The sequence below is a fragment of the Tachypleus tridentatus genome, chromosome 8 (genome assembly GCF_004210375.1).
Source record: "Tachypleus tridentatus isolate NWPU-2018 chromosome 8, ASM421037v1, whole genome shotgun sequence".
Lineage (NCBI taxonomy): Eukaryota > Metazoa > Arthropoda > Merostomata > Xiphosura > Limulidae > Tachypleus > Tachypleus tridentatus.
In genome coordinates, this window is record NC_134832.1 from 159819722 (window position 1) to 159833670 (window position 13949).

A 13949-nucleotide genomic window follows, 5' to 3' on the forward strand; every position below is an offset into this window, starting at 1 on the left:
AGGCAGTCAGCCAATAGCAGTCCAATCTTGTTTGGTGAAGACGACAATTGATAAAACGGCTTGATTGAGTAAATACAACAGAAATCTCCTCGAAAAGCCCTTTCAGTCTCTGTGACCTACAAAACGCAGTTCGCGCATAACCCGCAAATATGCGGGGCCGCGAATGGCGAACCGCGAATAGGCGAGGTCACACTGTATTTTGCTATTCTCAATTAATTTAAGTACCGGAAGGCTATGATCAGGATGCCAATTTAGAAACATGTGTTTCTGTCCATAAGAGGTTCCATGTGTAAATAAATTCTATGTTTTTTCTTTGCTATTTTCTATTTTCGAGAGAATAATTTTTGTTTTGATTTCAGGGCTAGTAAAATGTCAGCAGTTAAGAAACGAAAAATTGATGATGAGGGAAGGTTATTCAACAGTGAATGGTGCACAAAATATCTTGTTGTCCCACATAATCAAGGTGTTGTCTGCCTCGTCTGTCAAACTACAATTGCAGTCATGAAAGAGTACAATATTAAGCGACATTACGCAACTAAGCACTCCTCCCAGTTTGATGAAATTGTTGGTCAGGCACGAAAGGACAAAATTGAACATTTAAAAACATCCATTGAAAAGCAACAAGGTGTTTTTACCACTTTCAAGAAAATTCAGAACTGGTGACAAAACTGAGTTTTAAGCTTTGTGAATGTATGGCAGAAAAGGAAAAGCCTTTCAGTGATGGAGAATTTATTAAAAATTGTTTAACAATATTCACAGAATATGCATGTCCAGAGAAAAAATATTTGGTGGAGCAAACTAGCCTTTCCCGCTTTACTGTCTCACGCAGGACAAAAGATCTTTCAGAGGACATCAAAGAAACTTTGAAAGAGATTGAATTCGTGTGAAGCTTTCAGTCTGGCTTTGGATGAAAGCACTGATATCAATGACACATCAACTTGTCATTTTCATCAGAGCTGTTACTACAGACTTTGATGTTTTCGAAAGAGTGTTAGATATGGCAAACCTTTCCTCCACAACCACAGGACAGGATATTTGTGAACAAGTGCTTATGGTTGTAGAAAAGTTTGAACTGAATCCTTATAAATTATGTGGTGTTACAACAGATGGTGCTCCTTCCATGACAGGTAGGACAAATGGATTCACCAAGAAATTTCTAACTGCAATTGGAGCACAAGACGTAGTTGTAAGCCATTGCATTATTCACCAAGAGAGCTTGTGCACCAAAGTTCTGGATTTTGCAGAAGTCATGAAAAAATGTCGTCCAATGCATAAATTATATTCGAACACGAGGATTAAATCATCGACAATTTAAAACTTTTTTAGATGAGCTGGACAATGAGTATTCAGATGTTTTGTACTTCTCTGCTGTACGTTGGCTTAGTAGAGCTGCTACTTTGAAGAGATTCTGGAATCTGCGAGAGGAGATTAAGTTCTTCGATGGAGAGCAAACGTCAGAATGTGGACTTCTTGAGCAATGAGAACTGGCTGAATGACTTAGCATTCCTCACAGACATTACATAGCATCTGTCTGATTTAAACTTAAAACTACAAGGGAAAAGTCAACTTGTGAATAAGTTGTTTGAGCATATTTGTGCTTTTGAGAAGAAATTGAAACTTTTCCAGGTTCAGTTGGAAAGAGCCATATTGACCCATTTTACATGTCTTGCAACCAGGAAACTGGAATTTCCTAATCTGGATTGCACCAAATATGGAACCAGTGTACAAAAGCTGCGTGATGAGTTTGCAAAACAGATTTCCAGATTTCAGACAAACTGAAATTAGATTGAAATTGTTCGCTCAACCTTTTGATTTGGCAGTGGAAGACAGTCCTGATGATTGCCAAATGGAACTCATTGAACTGCAGGCTGACATGGACACTAAAGGAAATTCTCTGAAAACAGTTTGCTAGACTTTTACAAACTCTGTGTACGTGAAAAGTTTCCCAATTTGTCCCGTCATGCACATAGAATTGAACCTCCTTTTTGGCAGCACCTACTGCTGTGAGCAATTTTTCTCCAAAATGAAGCTCATCAAAACCAAATGTAGAAGTCAGCTGACTGATGAACATTTGACCAGTCAGTTAAGAGTGACAACCACTTCTGTCAAAGCTGATATTGACAAGCTCTGCAAGGACTCTAAATTTCAAGTATCGCACTAAAATGATCACTCATGCAAAATATAAATATTATTGCATTTTGCATTTTGAGAATTTTTTTAATTTATTGTGCATGTACACGAATAAGCTTTGTTTTTTAAGTGGCCCCGCTTGATTGATGAAGTTGGTAATATGGCCCACCGACGAAAAAATGTTGCACACCCCTGTCCTAGATCATTCAGAAACATTCTAGGTCGTAGAAGTAGATTGTTGCGTAGAGACGAATATAGTAGCTTGTTCGGAATTGGTGATGGTGTGGGGACGTTACTCCTTTACTTTACTTGGGAGCAGATTGAGAAATAGATTTAACAGATGATAAGGAAATAGGGGTGGTTTAGACTACCACCTGACCACTGGTTATCGTGGAGATGTCGGAAAAGGTGCAGGTCGCAGAAGTGAGTTATCACCCAGTATATATAGTAGCAGATTTGGAATCGATGATGGTCAAGGATTAGTCCCTGGTGCTCCTGGATGGATTGGGGGGGAGTGGGTTGGTTGGTAGTGGAGGACTGAGCGTAAGTGATAGGACAGACTTTGGTTAACGAAGTGGTGCAGGTCTCCCAAGTGGGCTGGAAAGTGGAGCAGGACTTGACGGCCAGTTAAGAAGTGGTTATAGTTAAAGGTATAGCGTGCAGTTTGATACAAAGGTGTCTAAAGAAATGGAAAATTTCAATATAAAGGCCATGATTAACTTTTATCCAGGTAAGTAGAAATGGCTGTTAAGTAATTTAACGTTTAGATTTGGAAAGCTTTTTTAGACTTATTAATGAGGAAAAAAAAGACTGAACAATTATTTGGGATATTAAAAATAAAATTATTGGACCATCAGTACATTTAAAGTTAACATTTCATAAGTACACGTTCTCAATGTGTATTCAGAGCTTGGACCGACATGGCCAGGTAGTTAAATCACTCTCTCGTAATCGGTCGCGGTGGGTGGTGATGACTATCTGACTTTTCTCTTGTTTTACACTACTCCCAATTAGGGGACGGCTAGCGTTAGTAGCCCTCGTGTAGTGTTGTGCAAAATTTAAAATTAACAAACCTTACAGTAATTTATGTGAAAAAAGTGAACATTTGGTCAGTTAATGTTGAGGCCCGCATGGCCAGTTGGTTAAGGCACTCCACTTGTAATCCAAGGGTCGCGGGTTTGAATTCCCTTTCTTAAAAATATACTTGATCTTCCAGGCGTGGGGCGTTATAATGTGACGGTCAATCTCACTATTCGCTGGTAAAAGAGTAGCTCAAGTGGTGATGACTAGCTGCATTCTTTCTAGTCTTACAATGCTAAATTAGGGGTAGACAGCCCACCAACAATTGTTTTTTAATTCTTATCAATTGTAAGATAAAAGTGCTTGAAGCAACTCAAACATTCGCAACAATTAACTTTCTGTTTAGCTTTAAAAGTAATAGAAAGGTATAATTAAAAACAGGACAGGCTATGAACGTTTTTAGTTACACAAGAAGAAATACGTTTATAAATCAGGGTCATATAAAGACGTACAATAAATCATTTAACACAGATGTTAATTATTAAAAGTGCAGTTTTACAAATACTAAAACTTAAGCCTCGTCAGACACTTTAATTATCACTTGAAATTAACCGAATCACGTATTTTGCTGTGTTTTAACTCAGTTGAAACAGAAATTGACAAAGCTTTTTTTGTTTTACAGCTTCTCAGGATCCTGACGCTACTCAAACTATCTACTTCCGAAATCTTTCTTCTTCAATTAATGAACCTTAGATTATATATATTACAAAAAAAATACATTTGAAGTTGTCTTAAACTATTCAGTCTCAGTTGTGAAATAAAAGACTCAAAGTTCATCTCAGTCTGAATGCTTCGCTGCATCAAACGAAGAAAGAGAGAAAAAATATTTTCGGAAAACAAAAATAACTATAGGGATGGCAAATATCAATTATTCAATATAAATAACATAGTAGGTATGGCATTTGAATCATCCTTACTTTATATTAGCTGTCCCTACATTTACTTCCTTTACGGAAAGTTCTATTTTGCTTTCTTTAATACAGTGTTAAACAGATTATGGGAAGGTTTTATTTTTAACCACTTTCTGTGTATAATGAGGATCCAACTTTGATATTTATTGCTTGTCTATTACACTATGTAAAGAAAAAAAATACTTTTCTTGCTCCTGGGTAGAAGAGTGTTATTTCCCAATTGCTTATGTTTAAAATAAATAGAAAAGACCTATTTTTGTCTTCAAACTTTGCTTTTGTGACCTGGGAGCGTATAACAAAAAAAGAATGGAAACTATATATTAAGAACTGATACGTGAAAGTGATTTACATTTCAGTCGCAAGTCTCGAAAACTACTTACTTCTAAACATTTTGTATAAACGTTAGTGTCAATACATGTAACTCTTGATTAATATGTTGTTTTATTTGGATCTCATGTAAGCGAAAATGTGCAAATTTGCCCGTTTTCTCACAGAAAATAGGTTAATTTTTAAATTTCATTATCCAGGTTACAAAAGCAAAGTTTGAAAGGAATAATGGCCATTTTCTGTACTTTTTACAACATACAATTGAGAAATAACACATACTATCCAGGAACAAAATTTGTGTTGTATAGTGTTATTGACTGTAAATGACTGTCACACCTCGTACATAAGTTCTTTGAAAGACCATCAGATGCTATAACAAAGCTAGCTTCAAGAGATAATGATAACATCGTTTGTTCTAGAATTATGATTAAAATATATTAAAATTGTTATTACTACTTTGCAACTTATAAAATCGAATACTTCATTTGAATCGCCACCACACTGAAATTGGTTGACACCATTGTTTTGGTGTTTGAGTTATTGTGTAATGAGAAATAAGCAGAAAAAATATATAAAAGGAAACAATATACGCACGAGTACTTTCTACCTCTTTTATGTTTGGTTATTTGTTTATAAACAGCTTTTTCGTTCAGTTTACATAAAAATTATGTAGACGTGTCTTTCAATAATATTTATAATATACTGTACATTTGTTATCCTAGTCATGATACTTTTAAGTTACGCCCCCGCTAGTACAGCGGTATGTCTTCGGACTTACAACGCTAAAATCAGGGTTCGATTCCTCTCGGTGGGCTCAGCAGATAGCCTGATGTGGCTTTGCTATAAGAAAAACACAAAAAAATATTTTTAAGTTATGGGAAAACACTACTCATGACCTAAGGGTACGAACACTTTCTGTCATACTTGTATGCTGTTGTTTCGTTCTGATACCCTGTTAAGGAGATATTTGAAATTCAGTTTCGATGAACCATCCATACATAATTTTAAATTTTCAAAATATAAAGTAATTATACTTTTTGCGTAAACAGATGTCGAAATGAAAAGGATGAAACAAAAAACAACTAAAGTTAAATGACAGTGTTTGACCATTCATGTGTTTGTTCTTTTACTGTATTATAAGTGGTATGTCTACGAACTCACACCTCTAAAACTGAGTTTCGATACCTGTGATGGGCAGAGGACAGGTAGCCCATTGTGTGGTTTTGTTCTTAATTCCAACCTATATTATGAACACATATTTTTAAAATTAAAATGTTGATATTGGATTTAATTTGTAAAATTACTGCTTGATAATTTTAATATTAGCAATGAGTTATGAAGATTGTGGAACAAAACTGTTGAACACTCGTTTAATCTAAAGGGTTTCTCTCTTAGTATGTTTTTGTGGTAAATGCAATAACCTTTTCGATACATTTCAGTAACGAAAGACCAGGCATGGCCAAGTGGGTTAAGACGTTGGACTCATAATTTGAGGATCGCGGTTCGAATCTCCGTCGCATCAAACATGCTCGCCTTTTAGCCGTGAGGACGTTATAATGTCGCAATCAATCAACTATTCGTTATTAAAAGAGTAACCCAGAGTCGGCGGTGGATGTTAATGACCAGCTGCTTTTCTCTTGTCTCACACTGCTAAATTAGGGACGGCTGGTGCAGATAACCCTCATGTAGCTTTGCACGAAATTCAAGAAAATAAAAAAATAGGATTGAAAGTAGCTTTATGATTGGTAGCTATGTAGGATTTATACGTGACGACAAAACAGTCGTTAATAGAGAATTGGTGCACGAGCATGTTACGAACTGTTTTGTTGTTGGTTAAAATTCTATACTACACAATGTTTTTTGGAATTATTTAAAATGTAAGTTAAAGATACTTTCTACAAAAAAAAAGGTTTCTTATTTTTTAAAACTTTTTTCCGTCTGGGATATTTATCTAAATAATTATTCAGTTTCTATGAATAAATAAATATTATTCACGTCAGTATTCAACTGATCTTATCTGCATCCAATGAATGCCGTCCAGTAACGAGTATTCATTGTGAAGATCACTTGTATCCGTAATTCCCCAGATGGTTACTAAAGCGGATAGTTTCAAATTGTGTCGCTTACGGCAAATCATATTTCTGTTGTCAGATCAAGATAATCACAAATTACATTATTTGTTTCGTTATTCGTTATGTTTTCTTATTTGTTTATGTATTGGTAGCTAAGCTCAAAGCTACTCAATAGACTACATATGTTCTTCCCACCACGGAACCCACCTTGATGTATGTTCCTATAAATATCACTGTGTCGGGACTATGTTTGCTTAACTGATTTTAAAATTGCTTTTGCCAAAATAAATAAATGAAAAAACACAATGAAAAGATTAAAATTATCTTTGAATAAGCGAATAATATTATTTTGTTATTAAGTGGAAAGTTAAGCCTACAAATTTGAGCATTATATGACTTCAGATTTACGTACCGCTGATCTACTGGGGGAAATTTAATACAAAATAATTTAGCAAACATAAATTCTTAAGTTCTTACCACAAAAATAAATAAATGATTCTAGGAGCTGTTTCACTTGTTTGAACCTGAGACTAGTTTATACTGGTTTTAACTTTATACACGTTGAAAAAGGCGTATATTGAGAATTTATTATATAATATACGTTTTAATACAAATACATTATTACGGGTGTATCTAATACGTTCCATGGTCTTTTCATGATGTGCTAAAAACACGTAGGTCTGAGAAGTCTTGATATATAGAAAGAAATCCTTATGACTAGTTCTTTTCCAGAATCTGTCCAATTCCTTATAGTTCACGATGCCACAGCTATGACCAGTTCTTTCGGATCTGTCGTTTTCTTATAATTCATTTTGGTACCAATGACCTTAAACAATCCGATAAGACTGCTGAAGACTTCTTCTCGGACTTGAAAGCACAATAAGAAATATCTTCAGCCTCAGACCACACATTAAACTGGCATAGGGTTACAAGAAGTTATTTGGTCTGTTAGCCATTACTATTACAGTTATAAAAAGCGAAAATTTATATCGAAAGATAGCCTAATCATATTATTTACTTCTATCTATGACACTGTTGTATTTAAACTACGTTATGCAAATAGCGCAATGATGATACTGTAAAGAAAACTATCCTTCTTAAGTAGTGTACTTGGTGCACTTCATTGGTTGGGTATATATATATATACAACTGAGCAAAAGTGTTAGAACGAAATCAAAATTATATTTCAAGCTATTTTCAAAGAACAGTGGATGTTAAATCATAGGTGATACGTTCAAAGTTTGTTAATCTTTATATTTATATTTATTACAATAAAATTCGGTGGTGGTACTTGACTTCAGCAAACAGATAATGTTTTCTGTCCCACTCTTATATTAATAACTATAGATAGCCTTTCAGGTACTGTCGCGTAATAATTAATGTCCTTTGCAACTTTGCTCTAAATGTTTCAAGTACAAAGGAAGTTTTGATTTGTTAATTTTTTATGTTTCAAAGTCTAGACATCTTCAATTTGGTTGAGATCGAGGCTCTTTGGAGGCATTGCATTATTTAAATGATTCCAGGAACACTTCTTTCTTAGCTAAGTAATTTCTTCATAGTATGGATGAATGTTTGAGGTCATTATCTCTTTGGTAGTAGAATCCTTTACCAATAATACGCAAACCATTGTGTATAACATGACGGATCAATAGTGTCTGATGGTACTTGCGTTGACCCATTATTCTATCCATTTAGCAAATATCTATTTTCTTCCTAACATAAAGCCCCCAAACCATCACATTTCTCTTCCCATGCTTACACTTTTTAGCAAATATTATTCTCTTGACAATAGTTGGAGATCAAAGTAAAGGTTTTTAAATTGCTACACAACCAAATATTTCATTCTCTTCGAGTCTTATATAAACTACAGTTTATACTATAGACTTGAATACTTTTATGTTACTTGGTACATGGTTGTTTATCTCATACTTGAGATCAATGACAGTCTTCCTTCTGTCCTTGTTCTTTCAAGGTGGGTACTTTGTGTTTATTCTTGCATGCTAGTTTATTATTATTGTGTTTGAATGTTGGGTAAATCAGCGATGACTGTTTTGTGTTACCTTGTAGCCTTTTTTATATGAGAATATGAATATCTGGGAACAGTTTTGAGTTTATTTATGTATAGAAGGTGTTCTGTTATTGTGATTTTAGTAACTTAACGCGTCTTCTAATTTTATTTCTAAACTTATTTATTTATTTAGAACTGGATCACCAGTTGTAACATATTATATTTTCATCTTGTTTGATCCTTATTTTTTTTGTGTGTGGATATCACTATATTGCACCAGTTACAGAAATCATATTTTGCTCAGTTGGTATGGGTATCCTTTATTGATACTTTGGTATGTAATTTTCTGCTTTTGTTATGAGCCTGTCTGTGATTACTGAACATTTGCTATTTTTATTCAGGCTGTTAGTGATTGTTGTGGCCAGTTTGAGATGGATACGTCCTATTAATTTTGAATATTTGAAGTTAAGCACCGTTACACAATATGCTATCTGTGCTCTCCTTTCTAGGAATAACGAAACACGGTTTATAGTGATGTAAATCCACAGATCTTCTGCTGTGTTACTAGGGAAGGAAAACTCTATTAATTTCTCCTCATATTAATTCCAATTTACTTTTTGTAGTTCAATTTTTGCATGTGTTCTGGTTGGTGCTGATAATGTGACGTACCGAAAACACTTCATATTGGTAAATAGTCGCTGTTTGAATCTACTCCTATAATGAATATTAGAACCTGTTTACTAATGATGTTTAAATTATAAAGTTGCTGCTAACTATATCGGTTTTAGGTCATGTAGATCTATGAGGGTCATATACATTTTACCTCTTCCATTACCCACGTGACAAAGTCCATGTGTAATTACCATTATACTCTCCTCCACTTGGCACACTGTAAAATTAGGGACGGTAAGGGCAGATAGTCCTTTTGTAGATTTGCGCAAAATTCAAAACAAACAAACAATCATTAATTCATACTGACTTTCCCTCTAGCGGACAGTGTTATCACTATATTTCTACCTGACCATAACAATAGTTGATGTCTTTACAGACCATATAGTGCACTGAGTCGTTTAGGAGAATTTATAACTACATTAATGTTTCTGAAAATCTAAGGTATCAGTGAGACTTTTAGCGAAACGTTTTTTGTTTGTCTTAGGAGAGGTAAAATTTATTTTGTTAATAGGTGTCTTGAGAATGAAACAGTCATGTTTATAGAACCATAGCGTTTTGTGTTAAAATTTAGAAATATAAATTAATGTTATCATAATAAAACAGGTTCAGAGAGATTGTATCACATAAACAATCTCTGATACACTCTATCGATCCCAGTATAGAAATTAAAGTCCAGTCATCTTATATGCCGTTATATTGCACTTAGATACCGCGGTACAGAAACAGTTGAATTCTGTACCAGTAAAGAATGTCTAGATACATTTTATCCCAGAACATATATTGTACTACTATATAAGAAACGTAAATTAAGACATACGTCAGTTAGTCTTACAGCCAAGACAACTGCTGTAGGACATTCTGATAATTATTAATACGAGTCGTGGCGATCCTTCGAGGTGGAGGATGATGGCTCTCAATTTCATACAGAGGTCCCGAGATGGCTAATAAAGCCAATCCTTGCTGCAGTCTTCTGGCAGTAAGGGCAGGTCAGTTCAGGGAAGGAGAGGTTTCAGTAGTAACTGGAGTTGTTTCATCTTCTCTCGCTTCTTTTCAAAATGTTGGAAACTTTGTAAAACTTGGAAGACGTCTGTACGTGAGTTGATATAACGTGTGAATGACGTTGCACACCAGAGACACACGGTCTTTAACAAACAACAAGTTGAGTCAATGGCAAAAAACCAAGACGATTAAAACTTGTAGAACTGCTGCAGCCTTGTCCGTCCTTCCTGCCGTTGAGGTCCAGGTTGGGGTCTTGGGGTTGGGTCGTTTTTTGTCAGGAATCTCACCCTCGATCTTGCCATCATGGATGACCCTACCAGAAACGCAAGCCTCCCGACGACATCGCTCTCAGGATTACTTGCACGCACATGCCTCTCACCTCGACAAGGTGACGATCCGACTGGAGAGTTAACAGGAGTAATAGTTTAACGTTTTCTATTTTCTGTCTTTCAGACCCTGGTAACCCAAACTATCATGTGATTATATTTATTGGAATTTTACTTCCACACCAAATTATAAGGCAATGTGTTAAGAAATTAATGAGATATAACGTGAAAACTTTGATTGAATTTAGCATCAGGAGACGTTATATTAAGTATTTAGCATAAATGATGATGTTTCAAAAGAGCTCTGCCGATTTCAGAGGGTTAATGACAAGTATCTGTTAGTCTACATTCCATGTTGTTACTATAAATAAGCTATTGACCATGTTTTGAGAAGAAACAAAGATACGTAAAGCTCTGTTTTGAATAATATGGTTGTGATCTTATTCATTTCTTATTTGATGGGATTTGTTAACGTGCATTGATAAAACGTCTAATCAAATTAAATGTGAAAGTGATGTGCGGCGAAAAGAAGAATTAAATGTGTGACTTAAAGGAATGAAATAAAATTGCAGACCAAACTGGTAGCTATACCTTTATGTCCTAAACTGAACAAACAACGTAGCCAGGCTAATTGATGAATGAATATTTTCTTTAGAATTTTTTGTTGTCAATGTTACAAGTAGCTAGAAGTTTGACCACCAATTTTGATTTCATTCTATTACGGCTAGAAAAGAAAGGTGTATAAAAGTAACTTTCCAGTCTTATATTTGTCATCACCCAATTCGATTTTCGTTGAATACCAGTCTCATGAATTGAGCTATGATGTAAGAGACAAATGATTCTGTGAAAACCTCTTTACATTTGAAGTGTAATACTTTAAAAGTTACGTGTTAAGTGCTGAAAGGACAAATTAAGTTGAACGTGGAAGAAATTATAGTTAAATTTCTCACTTTACAATCAACAAATATATTCACATAATATAATCAACGCTTCTTTCACAAATGATAAGATTTCAGGGCTAACTGAAATTTCTTCTTAGTGGAATTATAAATTTATTAAAAGTTGAAACATCATCATGATTAGTTGGAATGAAGTCAAATATTTAGTGTACGTCAGTATGAAATAAAATTAACAAATTTTCTCTAACATTTTATTGCTTTGATCTATCTTCGTTTGAAATGCATATGAGAAAAATCCAAATATTGGCTACGTCTTTTGTTATTAATTAAAACAAATAAGTAGCAGTTTGTATTAGCTGTTTGTTAGTTAGTTGTAGAGCCTTCAGTGTGATTACGTCATATCACTCCACTATATAAAAACTTGAAGAATTCTTTTTACATAGTCAACTAACTTACAGCTGATATAAACGTCTTTTACTTTATCGCAGCCCAACGAACATGAAGACAGTGGTAAGTGTTCTACAGTTTATTCTATAAGTTAATTATATGCCAAACTGCAACACAACTCATCAGAGAGAAAAAGCTGTATTTGCTGTTATAATTTCAATATCAGAAGTGACAGCCCTCTACGTAGAATAATGTGAGATAATTTGACTAAAATTAAATCTTATGATACGAGACCTGATCTCATTATGGGATATTGTTAGTGAAATATACGTTTAATAACAATATTTTTTGAAAGTTATTCAAATTTAGTATAAAAGAATTCCCAGTAAAACAGCACTGTGATAAATGTTCTCATGTAAAACAACAGGAGGAATTATGTTGAATTTCCCACCAAGCTTGGGTGTATTGACCACTAATGTTGACTAGATTCATCAAGTTAATCAACATTTTGTTTTCAATTACAATTATTAATATAAATTAGGCAAACGATTTCGACGAAAGAAGAATAATGCCATTTATTTTACAATAATCTGTTCTATCTAAGAACATTTCACAATGAAATCATAAAGCTTTACGTATAATGTTATACGATAAGCTAATTTATATTGTAATAATTTGTGTCTGTTTTTCTTTGTAAAATAACTTTGAACACAATTTCCTCAAGGACCAAGCGAGTAGGTTGTTTGTTTTTTAATGGTAATAGTTTTATAAAAGATATAATTTTGATATTTATTTTATTACATATTTTCGTTCTTCTTTTGATGACTACGGTCTTCACTACAGGAAGTTTCGGTAAAATGGAATAGCAAAAACATCCGGAACATTTACGATGGTTACGGTAATCCCTAAAACACAGGGAGAGGAAGGGAGTTATTGACCTACCTGGCTTTGACGTCGATCCAGGTTTGGAAGACGTAATGGTGAAAAACAAAAAAAAGAGTTGAGAAGAGACGCCATCAGAGACTTAGGCTTGGAACTTCTAAGTTTGGCAAGCGGTGGATAGTGGGTTGAGAAACGGAAGGATTGGGTAGAAGTCAAATAGGAACGACGGTCTATTTGGCAGAAGGAAATAGTAATGATAGAGGAAATGGTTATGACAGAGGAAAATTCGTAGCTTACCGAGGTAAGTATTATTGAATATTTCAAACTTTAAATATGAAAATATTGCAAAGTTCCACTTTTCTCGTAAGTGTATAATTTAACCACTAGCACTGCAACAAGCAAAATGAAGAAACAAACTTGAACCTGTTTTAACTTATGTTGATGCCCCAGTTGGTACAGTGGCAAGTCTATGGATTTACAACGCTGAAATCAGCGTTTCAATTCCCCTCGGTGGACTCAGCAGACAGATCGATGTGGCTTTGCTATAAGTTTGTTTGTTTGATTTTTGAGTTTCGCACAAATCTACTCGAGGGCTATCTGTGCTAGCCGTTCCTAATTTAATAGTGTAAGACTAGAAGAAGGCAGCTGAGTCATCACCACCGCCAACTCTTGGGCTACTCTTTTACCAACAATAGTGGATTGACCGTAACATTATAAAGTCCCCACGGCTGAAAGGGCGAGCATGTTAGGCGCGACAGGGATGCAAACCCGCGACTTTCAGATTACGAGTCGCACGCCTTAACACGCTTGGCCATGCCGGGCCGCCTTTGCTATAAAAAAACACACACACACTAATGTTGTGCATGGCATGACCAGCTGGTTAAGATGCTCGACACGTGATCTGAAAATCACGGGTTCAATTTCCGTCACGCCAAATTATTCTCGCTTTTTCAACCATGGGCGTTAGAAAGTTACTCTCAATCCTGTTCGTTTGTTCAAAAGTAGCCTAAGAATTGGCGGTGGGTAGTGGTGACTAGCTTCCATACATTTATAAATTAGGGATGGGTAGCGCAGATAGCTCTCGTGTAGCTCTTTGTGAAATTAAAAAAAAAAGCAAAGAAACCAATTCAGTGATACAAAAAATTAAAAGAGGTAAAATGATGAGGCAGTTCATAATATTTGGACAGAAACTTATTGACACCGACATTTACCCCACGTGGCAGAGGTAAGTCAGCGGTTTTACACCAGTGGAAACC

At 34.9% G+C, this 13949-nt stretch overlaps 1 protein-coding gene across 1 annotated transcript in view; it reads left to right on the plus strand.

The window, feature by feature from the left end:
* The first annotated feature begins 10137 nt into the window (after nucleotides 1-10137).
* LOC143224067 (general transcription factor II-I repeat domain-containing protein 2-like) overlaps nucleotides 10138-13949 on the plus strand; it is a 55118-nt gene continuing 51306 nt past the window's right edge. Inside the window, exons 1-2 of the mRNA XM_076452531.1 lie at nucleotides 10138-10289; nucleotides 10401-10587. Coding sequence (XP_076308646.1) covers nucleotides 10138-10289; nucleotides 10401-10587 — 339 coding nt within the window. The remainder of the gene's footprint in view (nucleotides 10290-10400; nucleotides 10588-13949) is intronic.